Source organism: Spermophilus citellus (genome assembly GCF_964194105.1).
Source record: "Spermophilus citellus genome assembly, chromosome: 4".
In the NCBI taxonomy this organism is placed as follows: Eukaryota; Metazoa; Chordata; class Mammalia; order Rodentia; family Sciuridae; genus Spermophilus; species Spermophilus citellus.
In genome coordinates this window covers 138882870-138901895 of record NC_138185.1, presented here as the reverse complement: position 1 = coordinate 138901895, position 19026 = coordinate 138882870, and the positions used below count along the sequence as shown (strand labels likewise).

Genomic DNA, 19026 nt, shown 5'->3' with positions numbered 1-19026 from the left:
AGCTAAACTATGGAACCAACCTAGGTGATCTCCAACAGAATGAATGGATAAAAAAAAAAAGTCATATATATTCACACAATGGAATATTACTCAGCCTTAAAGAAGAATGAAATTATGGCATTTTCTGATAAAAGGATGGAGCTGGAAAATATCATGCTAAGCAAAATAAGCCAATCCCAAAAAACCAAAGGCCAAATGTTTTCTCTACTATGAGGATGCTAATTCACAATGGTGGGGAGTGGGTAGGGAAAAATATAGTCAGTTTAGGTAGAGGGGAGTGAAGGGAGGGGAGGGGGGTATAGGAATAGAAAGCATAGTAGACTGAATCAGACATTATTACCCTATGTACATATATAACTATATGACCAGTGGGATTCTACATCATGTATAACCAGAAGAATGAGAAATTACACTACATTATATATGATGTATCAATTTGCATTCCACTGTCATGTATAACTAATTAAAACAAATCTTAAAAATTAAAATGTTTTTTAAGTTTTTAAAAAATTTAAATTCCAAGAATTGGAAAGTTAAAAGATATGCATACAAAGGCCAAGAAAGGAGAAGCATATGGTTAGCAACCAGAATTTCATTCAGATGGAGGTCAGATTGATTTTCTCTGCCTATTATAAAAGAATGGGTTGGGAATATATCCATCATATGGAAATCAAAAACAAAGTGAGGCAATAATTTAGGTTCACCTACCCTACTATTTCCTGACTCCTTAATTTAGGATCCTTTATTCTTGATGTTGTCTAATAGGTTTGTAGGTATGCCAGAAGAAATAGCAGGTAGAAGTAAGACTTTGGTGTTGCAATACTATTGGCTATAATTATGGATAACTAAAAATCATTCTTTGTAATTATGAATTACAAGTACAAACTAATATTAACACATTTTCTATTAAGCATTTAAGTGAGTAATTCCAACAATTATTCAGCCAGTATGTGGTTAATTTCAATTAGTATCAAAGGTACATTTCTCTATCAATCAAGTATCATGATCATTGCTGGTGCCTCATGATTTGCTGGAAGACTATGAGTAAACATAAGCAAAAATGGTGTTTATTTACTCAGCCATAAAAAAAAGAATGAAATTATGGCACTTGCTGGTAAATGGATGGAACTGGAGACTATCAGGCTAAATAAAACAAGCCAATCCCCCAAAACTAAAGGCCAAATGTTCTCTCTGATATGTGGATGCTGACATGCTGATATACAATAAGCCCGGGAGAGAGGAAGAATAGAATTTGTTGTATTAGACAAAAGGGAATGAAGGGAAGAGGGGATTAGGAATAGGAAAGACAGTAGAATGAATCAGACATAACTTTCCTATGTACATATATGAATATATAACCAGTATAATTGCACATCATGTTCAACCATAGGAATGGGGTCCTAATTAGAATTAGTTATACATGTATAACAATGTATGTACAACAAAATACACTCTCCTGTCATGTATATCTAAAAAGAACAAATAAAAACTAAACAACACCAAGATAAAAACATTACTCTTACAAAATTAAATTCTGTATCACAAGCTCTGAGTAAAATTTCAGGAAAAATGTTATTGTTATTAATAAAATTAATATTAATAAAATGTTATTAATAAAATTTATTCTTCATTTAAAAATGGTCCATATCACCTATTGAGCAGATTCATCAACTCAGTCCCCTATCTTTCCTTTTTCTTATTTGTTTGTTTGCTTTTTAACTGTGCTGGGGACCAAACCCAAGGCCTCTCACATGCTAAAAAAGTACTCTACCACTGAGTTACATCCCCAGCACCCCCATCTTCCCTCTGAAATGAATACTTTAATAACCACCACATGGAATCAAGTCCCAAATAAATTAGACAATACTTGGAGTCATTTATTTCATGCTGGCTCACTATATACCTCTAAGTGTATTAGTGTGCTCAGGGTGCTATGACAAAATATCATAATAGAAATGGCTTAAACAACATTTATTTATAACATTCCTGGAAGCTAAGAAGTACCAGATTGGATACCAGCAGGAACAAGTTGTGGAGAGGACCCCTTCATCACTTATAGGCAGCAGTCTTCTTGCTATGTCCTCTCAGGTTAGGAAGATAAAACAAGCAAGCCCTCTGCAACTAGTTCCATCATGAGGACACCACCCTCATGATTTTATCTAAACTTGATTAACTACCAAAGGCCTCACCTTTCTTTTTTTAATATTTTTTTAGTTGTGTATGGACTCAATGCCTTTGTTTTTATTGATGCTGGGATCGAACCCAGTGCCTCACACTTTTGAGGCAAGAACTCCACCACTGAGCCATAACCCCAGCCCCAGCCTCACCTGTTAATACCATCTGTTGCACTGGGTTTAGAGCTTCAACATATGAATCTGGGGTTTGCAAATATTTAGTCTACAATAGTAGGGAAAGTGGATACACCTTAAAAACAAGAACCACATATATGATGTTTAGCAGGAGGAGGGAAAGCTGATTTCTCTATTTTAAAATATTTTAAAATAAATTTTGGTGCAGTATACAGAAATGCTGGCTGTTGTCCACAGGGATAATTTTCTTTAATTAACAGAAAATTCATTTATTTAAAAATATATCCTATGCCTACAATGACATAGGCACAGACGACAAGTAATCTGTGAAGGAGTAGGTTAGAGGTAATAAGCTAGGTCATAACTGCTGACTTTTTTAAAGTCAAAGTACCAAAGAGGAGCCCACTCTCACTTGAACTGAGAATCCATGTAGAGTGAGGGGAAAAAAAGGTCAACCCTATGGAGTTCAATCCATAGTATTTAATAGAAATGATGACTCCAAATCTTATTCAGTTTTTGATTTCACACTGTTGATGACTAAAAATAGTGTGGGCCATCTATTTGCGAAAAGAGATTCTAAATTAACTCTCTTTCAAGATCCTCTACATATCTGAAGATATCCCATAACGTTTCATAAAGAAATCTGAGGTGGGGATTCCAACATGGCGGCGGGCGCGGAGAGATCAAGTCTCTGACCTCTTCAGCTGTGCAGGCATAGGGAGTCGTGAACAACCTAAATCTGTTTGCTCAGGATCACTAGGCAATGCTGAGCTGACGTGGATCTGGGGCGAACAGTCTGGGCCTCTCAGAACACACACTGAGCCCGGATCAGCTGAATTCAAGCTCCCGTTCGCCTGCTTCCCACAGACAAACAGCTGTGACTCAGCACTAATCCATCCGGCTGAAACAACTGGTCAGCCCTTCTGATCCTACGGAGGTAAATGCCAACCGAGCCTTCATAGGTAGTGGCCACAGGTTTGAAACGGGGCTTGGGAGAGACAGTAAGGACCCACCCGTTGCATTGGTCACCCGGCAAAGAGAAACGAACTGTCGCCATTTGCAAGAGATACCACCATGGCAGAGAACTGACGTCATCAGACTGCGACGGAGGAGATAACTTCATTGAAACCTGCGACTACAGGTGTGTAATTCCCTAGCCTTCCCTCTCCACACATTAGGGAAACCTTAAGGGCCCCTCCCAGCTCTCCCGTGAGCACGATACCCAGACCGAGGGAATCAGAGGTGGCGCGGGACTCGCGGCGCGGAACTATCGCTCCCACCAGTGCTGACAGCTGAGGTCTCTTGCACCAGCTACCGGGGGCGTGGCTATCGGAGGGCAAGTAAAATTCACTGAGGATTCTCAGCCCCAAGCTCTACAAACTTAGGGTCTGAGAGAATGGAAAACTGGGAGAGTGTGCCCAGTCGTCCATGAAAACAGGGCTCCCGGGAGCAGCAGACCTGGCGTGTAGCCAGTATTGTGGTGAGAGGGGCCTGGCTAGAGGAAAAATGGGGAAGTGACTAGACACAAGAGGAGGCCCTCAGCACTCAGGATTGGAGACTCGCCCAGTCTGGGAGGAGCTGCTGCACAGTGATTGGTTCCCGCGTATTGACAGGAGAAACTTGGCCTGGTGGGCACAGCGTCACCTACTGGAAGAGAAGCTAATCAAACTCTAAGACTGCATTTATTAGTTTTTTTTCTTTTTTCTTTTCTCTTTTTTTTGATTTGGGTTTTTCTTTCATTTTCATTTTTCTTGTTGTTTTTTTAAATTTTTTTTACAATTTTTTTAAAATTTTTTTTCTTCTAATTTTAATTTCAATTTTTTTTATTATTTTTTTTAATATTTTTTCTTTTTCTATTTCCTATTTTTTTCTTCTTTTGTCTTTTCATTTCTTTTCAATTATCTTATCCCACCTTCCCTGAATTCTACCTGCTTACTCTCATTCTCTTTAGTGACTTCTTCCCTTCCCTTCTAATACCTTTCCTCCCCAGCATCAAATAAATTTATAGGAGTAAACAGTAACTCAGCAGTCAAACAGAACAAGAAGTAACATGAGCAGCTTCAAAAAGCAAGGAAGAAAAGGAGTACAAACAATGCAGGACAGCCTAAATATTCAGGAGGACCTAGAGTCATCAGGAAAATGGTCATATAAAGAACTCAAGGAACACCTTAGACAGATGGAATGGAACCTTAAAGAGGATACAAGACAGCAAATTCAAGCAGCGAAACAACACATTGAGAATGAATTACATGAACAGATAACAGAAGAAGTTAAGCATCTTTATCAGGAGATAGAGATTATAAAAAATAATCAAACAATAATTCTAGAAATGAAGGAAACAATAAACCAAATTAAAAACTCAATTGAGAGTATCACTAACAGAGTGGAGCAAGTAGAAGCCAGAACGTCAGATAATGAAGACAAAATATATCATCTTGAAAACAGTCTAGCCAACTCAGAAAGGCTGGTAAAATATCACGAGAAAAACATCCAAGAGTTATGGGATAACATAAAAAAACCAAACATACGAGTCATCGGGATAGAAGAAGGTACAGAGATTCAAACCAAGGGAATGAGTAACATGCTGAATGAAATAATTACAGAAAACTTTCCAGAAATAAAAATGGAAGCAGATATACAAATTGAAGATGCATACAGGACACCGAGCACACAAAATCACAGTAGACCAACGCCAAGACACATTGTTATGAAGATATCCAATATACAGAACAAAGAGAAAATATTAAAAGCTACAAGAGAAAGGAGGCAGATTGCATTCAGGGGTAAACCAATAAGGTTAACAACGGATTTTTCATCACAGACACTGAAAGCAAGAAGGTCATGGAACAATGTATTTCAAACACTGAAAGACAATGGATGCCAACCAAGAATTCTGTATCCAGCAAAATTAAGCTTCAGGTATGACAACGAAATAAAAATCTTTCATGATAAACAAAAGTTAAAAGAATTTGCAGCCAGAAAACCAGCATTGCAAAGCATTTTGAGCAAAACACTACACGAGGAAGAAATGAAAAACAATAACCAAAACCATCAGTGGGAAGTGCCTCGGTAAAGACAGAGGGCGAGGGGAAAGATAATCATGGAGAAACAAACTAATTTTTTTTAAAAAAAGGATAAATAATCAAACATGGCTGGAAGTACAAACCATATATCAATAGTAACTCTGAATGTTAATGGCTTAAACTCTCCAATAAAGCGACATAGGCTGGTATCATGGATTAAAAAAACAAATCCAACAATATGCTGCCTCCAGGAGACACATCTGATTGGAAAAGACATACACAGGCTGAAGGTGAAAGGATGGGAAAAAATATACCACGCACACGGTCCTCGTAAGCAAGCAGGGGTGGCCATCCTCATATCGAATAAAATCGACTTCAAGACTAAGTTAATCAAAAGGGATAAGGAAGGACATTATATACTGTTAAAAGGAACCATTCACCAACAAGACATAACAATTATCAATATTTATGCACCAAATAATGGTGCTGCAACATTCATAAAACAAATTCTCCTCAAGTTCAAGAATCAAATAGACCACAACACAATAATTATGGGTGACTTCAACACACCTCTCTCACCATTGGACAGATCCTCCAAACAAAAGTTGAATAAAGAAACTACAGAACTCAATACCACAATCAATAACCTAGATTTAACTGACATATATAGAATATATCAACCATCATCAAATGGATATACTTTTTTCTCAGCAGCACATGGATCCTTCTCAAAAACAGACCATATATTATGCCATAGGGCAACCCTCAGTAAATATAAAGGGGTGGAGATAATACCATGCATTTTATCTGATCATAATGGAATGAAACTGGAAATCAATGATAAAAGAAGGAAGGAAAAATCCTACATCACATGGAAAATGAACAATATGTAACTGAATGATCAATGGGTTACAGAAGACATAAAGGAGGAAATCAAAAAATTCTTAGAGATAAATGAAAATACAGACACAACATATCGGAATCTATGGGACACAATGAAAGCAGTTTTAAGAGGGAAATTCATCGCCTGGTGGTCATTCCTCAAAAAAAGAAAAAACCAACAAATAAATGAGCTCACACTTCATCTCAAAGCCCTAGAAAAGGAAGAGCAAAACAACAGCAAACGTAGCAGAAGGCAAGAAATAATTAAAATCAGAGCGGAAATCAATGAAATTGAAACAAAAGAAACTATTGAAAAAATTAACAAAACTAAAAGTTGGTTTTTCGAAAAAATAAATAAGATTGACAGACCTTTAGCCATGCTAATGAAGAGAAGAAGAGAGAGAACTCAAATTACTAACATACGGGATGAAAAAGGCAATATCACAACAGATGCTACAGAAATACAGAAGACAATTAGAAATTATTTTGAAAACCTATATTCCAATAAAATAGAAGATAGTGAAGACATCAATAAATTTCTTAAGTCACATGATTTGCCCAGACTGAGTCAGGAGGATACACACAATTTGAACAGACCAATATCAATGGATGAAATTGAAGAAGCCATCAAAAGACTACCAACCAAGAAAAGCCCAGGACCAGATGGGTATATAGCGGAGTTTTACAAAACCTTTAAAGACGAATTAATACCAATACTTTTCAAGTTATTTCAGGAAATAGAAAAAGAGGGAGCTCTTCCAAATTCATTCTATGAGGCCAATATCACCCTGATTCCGAAACCAGACAAAGACACCTCAAAGAAAGAAAACTACCGACCAATATCTCTAATGAACCTAGATGCAAAAATCCTCAATAAAATTCTGGTGAATCGAATACAAAAACACATCAAACAATTGTGCACTATGATCAAGTAGGATTCATCCCTGGGATGCAAGGATGGTTCAATATACGGAAATCAATAAATGTTATTCACCACATCAATAGACTTAAAGATAAGAACCATATGATCATCTCGATAGACGCAGAGAAAGCATTCGACAAAGTACAGCATCCCTTTATGTTCAAAGTATTAGAAAAACTAGGGATAACAGGAACTTACCTTGACATTGTAAAAGCTATCTATGCTAAGCCTCAGGCTAGCATCATTCTGAATGGACAAAAGTTAAAGGCATTCCCTCTAAAATCTGGAACAAGACAGGGATGCCCTCTATCACCACTTCTATTCAAAATAGTTCTCGAAACACTGGCTAGAGCAATTAGACAGATGAAAGAAATTAAAGGCATAAAAATAGGAAAAGAAGAACTTAAATTATCACTGTTTGCAGATGACATGATTCTATACCTAGAAGACCCAAAAGGGTCTACAAAGAAACTACTAGAACTAATAAATAAATTCAGCAAAGTGGCAGGATATAAAATCAACACGCATAAATCAAAGGCATTTCTGTATATCAGCGACAAAACTTCTGAAACAGAAATGAGGAAAAACACTCCATTCACAATATCCTCAAAAAAAATAAAATACTTAGGAATCAACCTAACAAAAGACGTGAAAGATTTATACAATGAAAACTACAGAACCCTAAAGAGAGAAGTAGAAGAAGATCTTAGAAGATGGAAAAATATACCCTGTTCATGGATAGGCAGAACTAACATTATCAAAATGGCGATATTACCAAAAGTTCTCTATAGGTTTAATGCAATGCCAATCAAAATCCCAACAGCATTTCTTGTAGAAATAGATAAAGCAATCATGAAATTCATATGGAAAAATAAAAGACCCAGAATAGCAAAAGCAATTCTAAGCAGGAAGTGTGAATCAGGTGGTATAGCGATACCAGATTTCAAACTATATTACAGAGCAATAGTGACAAAAACAGCATGGTACTGGTACCAAAACAGGCGGGTGGACCAATGGTATAGAATAGAGGACACAGAGACTAATCCACAAAGTTACAACTATCTTATATTTGATAAAGGGGCTAAAAGCATGCAATGGAGGAAGGATAGCATCTTCAACAAATGGTGCTGGGAAAACTGGAAATCCATATGCAACAAAATGAAACTGAATCCCTTTCTCTCGCCATGCACAAAAGTTAACTCAAAATGGATCAAGGAGCTTGATATCAAATCAGAGACACGGCGTCTGATAGAAGAAAAAGTTGGCTACGATCTACATATTGTGGGGTCGGGCTCCAAATTCCTTAATAGGACACCATAGCACAAGAGTTAATAACAAGAATCAACAAATGGGACTTATTTAAACTAAAAAGTTTTTTCTCAGCAAGAGAAACAATAAGAGAGATAAATAGGGAGCCTACATCCTGGGAACAAATTTTTACTCCTCACACTTCAGATAGAGCCCTAATATCCAGAGTATACAAAGAACTCAAAAAATTAGACAATAAGATAACAAATAACCCAATCAACAAATGGGCCAAGGACCTGAACAGACACTTCTCAGAGGAGGATATACAATCAATCAACAAGTACATGAAAAAATGCTCACCATCTCTAGCAGTCAGAGAAATGCAAATCAAAACCACCCTAAGATACCATCTCACTCCAGTAAGATTGGCAGCCACTATGAAGTCAAACAACAACAAGTGCTGGCGAGGATGTGGAGAAAAGGGTACTCTTGTACATTGCTGGTGGGACTGCAAATTGGTGCGGCCAATTTGGAAAGCAGTTTGGAGATTCCTGGGAAAGCTGGGAATGGAACCACCATTTGACCCTGCTATTGCCCTTCTCGGACTATTCCCTGAAGACCTTAAAAGAGCATGCTACAGGGATACTACCACATCGATGTTCATAGCAGCACAATTCATAATAGCTAGACTGTGGAACCAACCCAGATGCCCTTCAATAGATGAATGGATAAAAAAAATGTGGCATCTATACACAATGAAGTACTACGCAGCAATAAAAAATGACAAAATCATAGAATTTGCAGGGTAATGGATAGCACTAGAGCAGATTATGCTTAGTGAAGCTAGCCAATCCCTAAAAAATAAATACCAAATGTCTTCTTTGATATAATGAGAGCAACTATGAACAGAGCAGGGAGGAAGAGCAGGAAGAAAAGATTAACATTAAACAGAGACATGAGATGGGAGGGAAAGGGAGAGAAAAGGGAAATTGCATGGAAATGAAGGGAGACCCTCATTGCTATACAAAATTACATATAAGAGGTTGTGAGGGGAATGGGAAAATAAACAAGGAGAGAAATGAATTACAGTAGATGGGGTAGAGAGAGAAGATGGGTGGGGAGGGGAGGGGGCATAGTAGGGGATAGGAAAGGTAGCAGAATACAACAATTACTAATAGGGCATTATGTAAAATTGTGGATGTGTAACCGACGTGATTCTGCAATCTGCATTTGGGGTAAAATTGGGAGTTCATAACCCACTTCAATCTAATGTATGAAATATGATATGTCAAGAGCTTTGTAATGTTGTGAACAACCAATAAAAAAAATAAAATTAAAAAAAAAGAAATCTGAGGAACATTAGTTTACACAAATCCCAAAAAGGTATATTATTTGAATAATAACATATATAACTCTTGAGTTCATTTTCAACACAGCAAATAATGTCCCCAATGGTTGGAATATTACAGTTATTCCAATTTGTTAGGGAGTCTTCCTATTACAGGGCACTAAAACAGTTTCCAAAAAGAGCTGCAAGACATAAATAGTACAAAAGAATTATTTTCACATAATAATGGGCTTCTAAAAAGCCTAATAAAAAGAAATCTATTTAGAGAATATGAGAAGTATGTTTGAATTTAACAGAAAAAATTAAGGAGAAACTCATTGGTTTATGTTTGGGGACAGAAGAAATAGGTAGACTAACTCAGTTATTTATTCTAGATATTATTCCATCCTCCCACAATTTTACCTTTCTCCATTCCTAATCTATTATTCTTCTCTCTTTGGGGGCTTTCAAACTAAGCTTCCCAAGTTTACTTGCCCTGCAGCTGACTGCACATGGCTTAGGAAGTAAGCTCTAAGCCTCAAATGGCCTTACCAGGAGAATATGAAAGTACACAGATATATTTGAAGGGATCAGCTCTTTAGAGAACAATGAATCAAAAATACCAGTAAATAACAAATACACAGGGAAATATTACAATTCTGTTAAGCTTTCAAGAAAATCAAAAATACTATCTATATTTATACTTTCTGAAAATAGAAAGGAGCAAATGGACTTCTTCTTAGGCAGACCCAAGTAATGTGAAAGGGGGAAAATATGTCTTCCTAGGTCAAGGGAGGCATATCAAGAGAAAATTAAATCTCCTCTTTTAAGAGATCCATGAAAGAAGTTTTTGCATGTCACTCAGAAGTGCTATGTGGAAAAGAGCTGAAATAAGATCATATTTACCTAAGAATTCCTGAATCCAATGCAAGCTAAAAAATGGAAAGGATGGGAAGCTGTAGTAACTTATTAAATGTCCATTGTTTGCTGTCTTTTACACACATGCTCTGTCTTCTATTTCAATAGTACTCAAATTTTTTTTAGTTGAATCATTAAAAAATGTCTCCCAACACCATCTTTTTTCCACGTTACCAATGAGGAAAATTAACACATACACACACACACACACACACACACACAGGGCCATACATTTTATTTCTGCAGGAGAAAACCTGCAAAAATAAAATTTACAGCCCTTTCTCCAGCCTCCCCAGTAATCTACACTGTAAGTGTGACAATATTGAAATTTAACTCCATGTATCATGCCTAGTATCTATTAGAGGGTTACTAAGTGTTTGATAAATGAATGTTGAAAGTCTTTGGAACACAGGCTTTTGTTAATGTGAACTTCACTCATAAAAACATCTTAAAACACACATATTGATCTACATATAGTCACAGAAATGTCTAACAATGCACTCATGAAAAAAAGGGCAAAACCAATATTACAAAAGAATGGACTGTAATGGAATGATGACAATTAGAAAAAATATGAAGGGAAATACCAAACACTTAAAATTCTTCCAAATATGGTCTTTTTTATGTCAGTTATCTTAGTTTCCGTGAAAATCCACAAGTTCTGGGAAAAGAAACCTATCCTTACTTTGAAACTTTAACACTACTCTTGCACACATCAGATATAATCATAAACTATCTCTTCTCACCCTTCCAAATGCCACATCAGAGAATTTACACATATTTACAAATAGTGTGCATTGTTGGGCAAACCTCAACTGAAATGAATATTAATTATATTATTCATCATTTAAAGAGTAGCTCTAAAGAGTAGTCTCATTTAAGACTAGTGAGAAGTACAGGTAATTCTTACTAGTGGACATAAGTTTTTACTAGCCCCTCACTTCAGTTGATCTTTTCTTCCCTGAACAAGGAAAGAAATCTGTTGCGGTTGGTTTGGGGCTTTTTGTTTTGGTTTGGTTAGGGTTAGGGTTAGGGTTATCTTTGTTTTGTACCTCGAACAAAATATAAGTAGAGAAATAAGGTGGGTTTTGTTTTACTTGAGAATTTTCAAAATAGCTGAAGGCAACATAAAGTTTAACTTCACAGGGTTGCTTACCAAAAGGTCGGTGCTCTGAAGAGGCAAGCCATAAAATATGCACAAAAATAATATTTTATATAGGGAATAGTAGTAGCGTGAAATACATTTTTAAAAGAGAGTAACATTCCTTCATCAGCAACAAAATCCCATAGAATCTTAGTTCTTATTTGTAAACAAGTGTTGGAGCCACCGCTGCTCCCTGGCACCCAGGAGGTAAAGTATGATGTGCGCAGCCCTTTGCCCACCCCGAAGCATTCCGCAAGGAGGATGACCTCTGCCCAGATCAGGCACCAACCTCAGCCAAGAGAAAGACCTATCGGAACTGTTCTGCTTCCACCTTAAGGATTGGGGTCGACCATTCCTGCTTAACTTCACTGCAGTAACTACAGGATTCTTAGACCTCCTTCAACTATCGCACTTGACCAGGCACTTGCAACCCACGCGGCTCTGGTTACGGCGGATCGGAGCTCCCAGAGCCCGCGCCCTCGGGGAAGCCCTGCCGGAGGCGGCCCCGCAGGTGGCTTACCGAGCAGCGAGCCTATGAAGATGACGATCTGCACAGTGGTGGTGAACTGGCGGTACAGCTGCGCCTCACCGAACTCCCCGAGCGCGCTGCGGTTCGCGCCCGCCGCCTCGGCGCCCGACGTGTTGCGCGGCTCGCTGGCGTTCCGGGAGATCCAGCTCGCATTATGCCCCATGGCGAGGCTGGGGCTCCGGTTCCGCTCGCCGCCAGCCTGCCTCGGAGCCCAGCGTGGGTGTCTGACGGAGTCCTGGAGAGCCGGGGCAGCCGGCGGGTCCCCTCACGTCTCCACGTAGTCAACCCCGCCACCAGGGAGGAGGGGTGGGAGAGAGGCGAGGCCGCGCCCCATGTCTGTTCCCTCCTGGGTCCCTGTCAGCAGCCACATGAAGGCTGCAGGGTCAGAGCCCGCCAAACGTCTTCTGTCCCTCCTCCAGGGGGATCAGCGCGGCCAAGCGCACTCAGCAGAGATGAAAACAGAGAAGGGGGCATTTGATGCTCAAGAAGGGTGCTCTCCAATCCTGCCGCCCCCTTCAACCTCTGCTCCCTCCCCCCTCTGAGAGCCAGGGTATCCCACTCTAGTCCCCTTGGACCGACGGTCTCTGCCTCCCTCCTCAGAGGGAAAAGAACATTTGGCTAAAGCAATTTTTCAATCCTGCTGGCTTCGAGGCTGGATGACGATGTGAAACCCACGAAATGGCCAAGTCGTGTGGTCGGAGCTGACCCCGTCGGCTCAGAACCCCGACACCCGGGGGGCGCCCAGGCCTATTTGGAATGCCCTGAGTCTCCTAAACAGCCTGACCCTGCGCGGCTGGCTGGCTGGCTGCCAGTATGTTCCCGGCAGTCTCCTCCGATCCAGACCCGTGCTGGGGTCTCAGACCTCCCGCCTAGGGACCCCGTTCCGTAATCCCTCTTTGCCTCTGCACGGCCGGACACCCCCTTTCCCGGCCCCACTCGGGCCAGACACCGCTGGGACAGAGCTTAGCGACACCGAAGGAAAGCGGGTGGACGCCCCTTGAAGGGCAGCGTCACCGCCCCCTCGGCCGCCCGGCTACCGGCGCGTGCCTGGGGTAACCCCGGGCGCGCGGCCGGCGAGGACGGTCACGTGATGCTCGGCTCCGCCCCTCACGCTGCCGAGGGAGGTGACGCCATCTTGGCCCCGCGGAGCGTGACTTCTTTACGGGAAGTGTAGGAGGCGCGGGATTTGGTGTCTGGCGGCTGGGACACGCTCCCTACTCCTCCTGGACCTCTCTGCATTTATTGCTACCGTTACTATCCTGGAGCTTGTCAGCTTGGGCTGCCTGCAAGCCCTTAATTACACGTCTCTGCCACCTTTGCAGGGAGCCCAGTCTCCTGGCTTCTCTGTCAGTCCTTAAGTGTAGCTGAAGTATTTAAGAAATATGGAACATAGGAACCCAGTGCGTGGTTTCCTAGATTCTTTTATTGGATCTCTTTTCTAAAACATAACACAGTATAATCCAAGCGTAGTGGATTCTGGCAATGAAGAGTTGGGAGGAAGCACCTTCCTGTGGGCTGATGCTAAGGCTGGGAAACTGGGATAAACAAGTGAATTAAGAATATAAAAGAAACCAAATAGGAGAATGGATCTAGAAAAAAGAAAAGGAGAAATGAGACAAGAAAAGAAAGATTTTGCATAGTTTGACTTAATGGCAACTGGTTTCTTTTGTACAGCATGAAGTACATGGTAGAGGACTTTGACATAGTGAATGACAAGATCAGCTCCAAGAACAATAACCCTTAAGCAGTGATTTAAATTAGTTATTTTTTGGTTGCCCCAAGGATGATCCTGCTATAGTTAGACTATTTTACTCTCACTGGTCACCCTTCTTATTTATTGATCTTTAGAGGGCAGAAATCTATGTTAGATATATCTTTGGATTTTCACAATACCTGCATATGGTAATTCTTCATGTAAACAGTTACATTAAACTTTACAGAGACCAAAAAGAAGAGGGAAATTAATAATTACATTAATTATACTCCATCAAAAAAAATTGCCATTTCCAGTAGTTAAAATTAGTTCTGTGAGGCTAAACATGTTTTTCAAATGAAACCCCTTATACTGTAATCATAAAGCACGAATTATAATAGTAATTCATTAACATTCAGCACACTCCTTAAGGAAAGGCTGGAGAAGACTGTGTGCAAATAGAGTTGTTTGGTAATAGTCTAAAAACACCTACCTTCACCCTCTGGCGCCTACTCAAAACAATTGGAATATAGGTGTGGGAAAACAAAAAAAAAATGAAGAAAGCAAAAACTATATTTTCATTTTGAAAAGACACTTCTAAATTCTTTACAGTCCCTATTTTGGTGTTAGGATATAGAGTTAGTGGTATCAACAACCTAATGAACTGAGCTCACCATGATTCTCAGATGTGGGAAGGTTTGCCTCAGGAACAAATAGAGCCAAGGACAATGTGTCATGATTCTTACAGCTATGTCCTCTATGAACTTTTCACTCATTACAATCATGAGTCAAGTTAAGATTGACATGTAATGTTAGAGGTTGGATATGATTTAAAGACATGTTAATTGTCTATAGTAGTATCATTTATATAGTTATAATGGTATTATTTATATGTGTCTGGTCATTTACTACTGCATAACAAACCATGACAAATTTAGCAGCTTGAACAACTCCACATGCTACCAACTAGGGTAATTCAAAATCACTGGCTGAATCTGAAATCTAAAAGCTGTTCACTCACAGGCTGGAAGTAGATGTCACTTGTTATCTGGGAACTTAGCTGGAGCTGTCAGCTAAAATATCTACATGTGGCCTTTCCATGTATCTGCTTGGCTTTCCCACAGCCTGACAACTATATTCCACAATATAGCATCCCAAGAAAGACAGTCCTAAGAGAATAATGTGGAAGCCATATTGACTTTTATAACCTAATCTCAGAATTCACATAGCATCACTTCCACTATACTCCATTGTGGGAGATCAACCTCACACATGAAAGAGTCACACTCCCCGGGCGGCTGGGTGCTGAGGCGCTCAGTCACAGAAATGTGGCAAAGCTTTCCCCACCCTTCTTGGGTTCGAGGGAGGGTGCCTCGTGCATAGGCGTGTCTTGTTACAGCCCCATGGGTGAAGCAATGCTCACCTGTTCCTTTATAATATAACCCTTTGCCCTGTTTAGGGTAGAATCTTCCATGGAAGTGCCTTGTGTGTGTCCCCTTCTCTTATTGTGCCCTTGGGTGTGGCCTACCCAGATGTCAGTCAACCTGCTGGCAGTGGACATCATGAAGATAGACTCAGCCCCCTGAAACCTGACTCCTTGCCTCATTTGAATAGCTTCTTCTGAATAAAAGGAGTCAGTGCTCTCCATCTCCCTCCTTTTTTTTGGGGGGGGGGTTGTTATTGCATATTTGTACATGTACACAATATAACAATATCATTTGGCCAGTATCACCCCCCAGCGCTTCCCCTTCCCCTCTCCTCCCACCTCTGATTCCTTTTCTCTACTGATCTCCCTTTGATTTTCATGAGATTTCCACATTTTTCTTTTTCCCCTCTCTAGCTTCCACACATGACCCTTGCTTTCTGAGTTAGGCTTATTTTGTTCAACATAATGGTCTCTAGTTCCATCCATTTTCCTGCAAATGACATCGTTTCATTTTTTTAATGGCTGAATAAAACTCCATTGTATACATACACCATATTTTCTTTATCCATTTGTGCATTAGTGGATACCGAAGCTGGTTCCATAGTTTAGAATTATCTGTGAATTCCACAATTGTGAATTGTGCTGCTATAAACATGGGTATGCTTATGTAACTATAGCATGGTGACTTTAATTCTTTAGGATGACTTCTAAGGAGTAATATAGATGAGTCCTATGGTGGTTCCTTCTTCTAAGGAAACCTCCACACTGATTTCCACAGTGGTTGTACTAGAGTACGATCCCACCAAAATGTAAAACTGTCCCTTTTTCTCTACATCTTTTCCAGCATTTATTATTATTTGTATTCTTGATGACTGCCAATCTAATTAGAGTGAGATGAATTCTCAGTAGTGTTGATTTGCATTTACCTGATTGCTAATGATGTTGAACATTTTTTCTTTTTTTTTTCTTTTTTTTTCATTTTTTCATATATTTGTTGGCCATTTGTACTTCTTTTAAGAAGTGTCTGTTTAATTCATTTGCCTTAATTGGGTTATTTGTTTTATTGGTGTTAAGTTTTCTGAGATTTGATATATTCTGGATATTAATCCTCTGTTTGAAGTGTAGCTAGCAAAAGATTTCTCCCATTCTGTAGGTTCTCTCTTCTCTTTTTTTTTTTTATTGTTGGTTGTTCAAAACATTGCATAGTTCTTGATATATCATATTTCACACTTTGATTCAAGTGGGTTATGAACTCCCATTTTTACCCCATATACAGATTGCAGAATCACATCAGTTACACTTCCATTGATTTACATATTGCCATTCTAGTGTCTGTTGTATTCTGCTGCCTTTCCTATCCTCTACTATCCCCCCTCCCCTCCCCTCCCCTCCTGTCTTCTCTCTCTATCCCCTCTACTGTAATTCATTTCTCCCCCTTGTATTATTTTCCCTTTCCCCTCACTTCCTCTTGTATGTAATTTTGTATAACCCTGAGGGTCTCCTTCCATTTCCATGCATTTTCCCTTCTCTCTCCCTTTCCCTCCCACCTCTCATCCCTGTTTAATGTTAATCTTCTTCTCATGTTCTTGGTCCCTACTCTGTTCTTAGTTACTCTCCTTATATCAAAGAAGACATTTGGCATTTGTTTTTTAGGGATTGGCTAGCTTCACTTAGCATAATCTGCTCTAATGCCATCCATTTCCCTGCAAAATCTATGATTTTGTCATTTTTTAATGCAGAGTAATACTCCATTGTGTATAAATGCCACATTTTTTTTTATCCATTCGTCTATTGAAGGGCATCTAGGTTGCTTCCACAGTCTTGCTATTGTGAATTGTGCTGCTATGAACATCGATGTAGCAGTGTCCCTGTAGCATGCTCTTTTTAGGTCTTTAGGAAATAGACCAACAAGGGGAATAGCTGGGTCAAATGGTGGTTCCATTCCCAGCTTTCCAAGAAATCTCCATACTGCTTTCCAAATTGGCTGCACCAATTTGCAGTCCCACCAACAATGTACAAGAGTACCCTTTTCCCCACATCCTCGCCAGCACTTGTTGTTGTTTGACTTCACAATGGCTGCCAATCTTACTGGAGTGAGATGGTATCTTAGGGTGGTTTTGATTTGCATTTCTCTGACTGCTAGAGATGGTGAGCATTTTTTCATGTACTTGTTGATTGATTGTATATCCTCCTCTGAGAAGTGTCTGTTCAGGTCCTTGGCCCATTTGTTGATTGGGTTATTTGTTATCTTATTGTCTATTTTTTTGAGTTCTTTGTATACTCTGGATATTAGGGCTCTATCTGAAGTGTGAGGAGTAAAGATTTGTTCCCAGGATGTAGGCTCCCTATTTACCTCTCTTATTGTTTCTTTTGCTGAGAAAAACTTTTTAGTTTGAGTAAGTCCCATTTATTGATTCTAGTTATTAACTCTTGTGCTATGGGTGTCCTATTGAGGAATTTGGAGCCCGACCCCACAGTATGTAGATCGTAGCCAACATTTTCTTCTATCAGACGCCGTGTCTCTGATTTGATATCAAGCTCCTTGATCCATTTTGGGTTAACTTTTGTGCATGGCGAGAGAAAGGGATTCAGTTTCATTTTGTTGCATATGGATTTCCAGTTTTCCCAGCACCATTTGTCGATCTCTCTCTTGCTGCGGACCCTTAAGGTCAGAGGAGCCGTCACAGCGACCCCAAAGAAAAAGGTATTTGTGTCTCTTGTGTGGTTATTTTACACAGCCCAGTTAGCCCAGTTTAACTGGAGTGACTTCTAAGCCTTTTAATCATGAGAACAGAAACCCGGCACTCTATTAAAGCAGTCCCAAAATCACTGTGTTTAAGGGAGAGGGATGTAGACCACAACTCTCAGAGTAAGGAGTATGCTCTTTTGTAAAAAGAGCATGTGGAATGAGAAATGTTACAATCATTTAACAAAATGTTCCATTTTAGATATCTTATTTGGAATTAAAGTTGAACAGGTCAAAAACTACATGCATTAATACTGTCCATTTCAATTACTTACAGGTATAATCTTGGAGGCTGCTATACAAAATGCCTTGCTCTAAGCAGCTTATAAACAACAACAAAAAAATTTTTTCATAGTTCTATAAACTGGATGTCCAAAATCAAGGCATCCACAGATTCAGTGACTGCATTCTGGCTCATAATTCATGCCTTCTAGCTGTGTCCTCACATGGTTAGAAAAGTACCCTTTTATAAAGGCACTAATCACATTCATGAGGGTGAGCTCTCATCACATAATCACCTGCTAAAGCAGGGGGGGTCTCCTCATAACTTCACACTCGTGATGAGGTTTCAACATAGAACTTATGAGGGGAAGAAACAATATTTAGACTATAGCAGATGTTATGTTGATATGAGCTGGCCAGGAAATAACACTTGGCAGCAATCAAGTACATGGCCAGAGCTAAGGACAGATGATTGGAATTACCAGCCTACACACTTTGTGCTGATAATTTTATCCAAAACCCTCTGAAGCTACAGTAAAGCAAATCATAAACAATGAAGTACAATTTTGTTTTCTTTTAAGGTAACTTTTGATTCTAGCTCTAGAAAATGCTATCACAAGTCATTTTTCTTTACATT

General features: G+C 39.5%; 1 protein-coding gene across 1 annotated transcript in view; it reads right to left on the bottom strand.

Moving 5' to 3' along the window:
* Positions 1–13340, bottom strand: part of GPR176 (G protein-coupled receptor 176) — a 129297-nt gene extending 115957 nt beyond the window's left edge. Inside the window, exon 1 of the mRNA XM_081293267.1 lies at positions 12294–13340. Within this exon, the coding sequence (XP_081149393.1) occupies positions 12294–12465 (172 nt within the window). The 5' untranslated portion in view covers positions 12466–13340. The remainder of the gene's footprint in view (positions 1–12293) is intronic.
* Positions 13341–19026: the final 5686 nt, after the last annotated feature.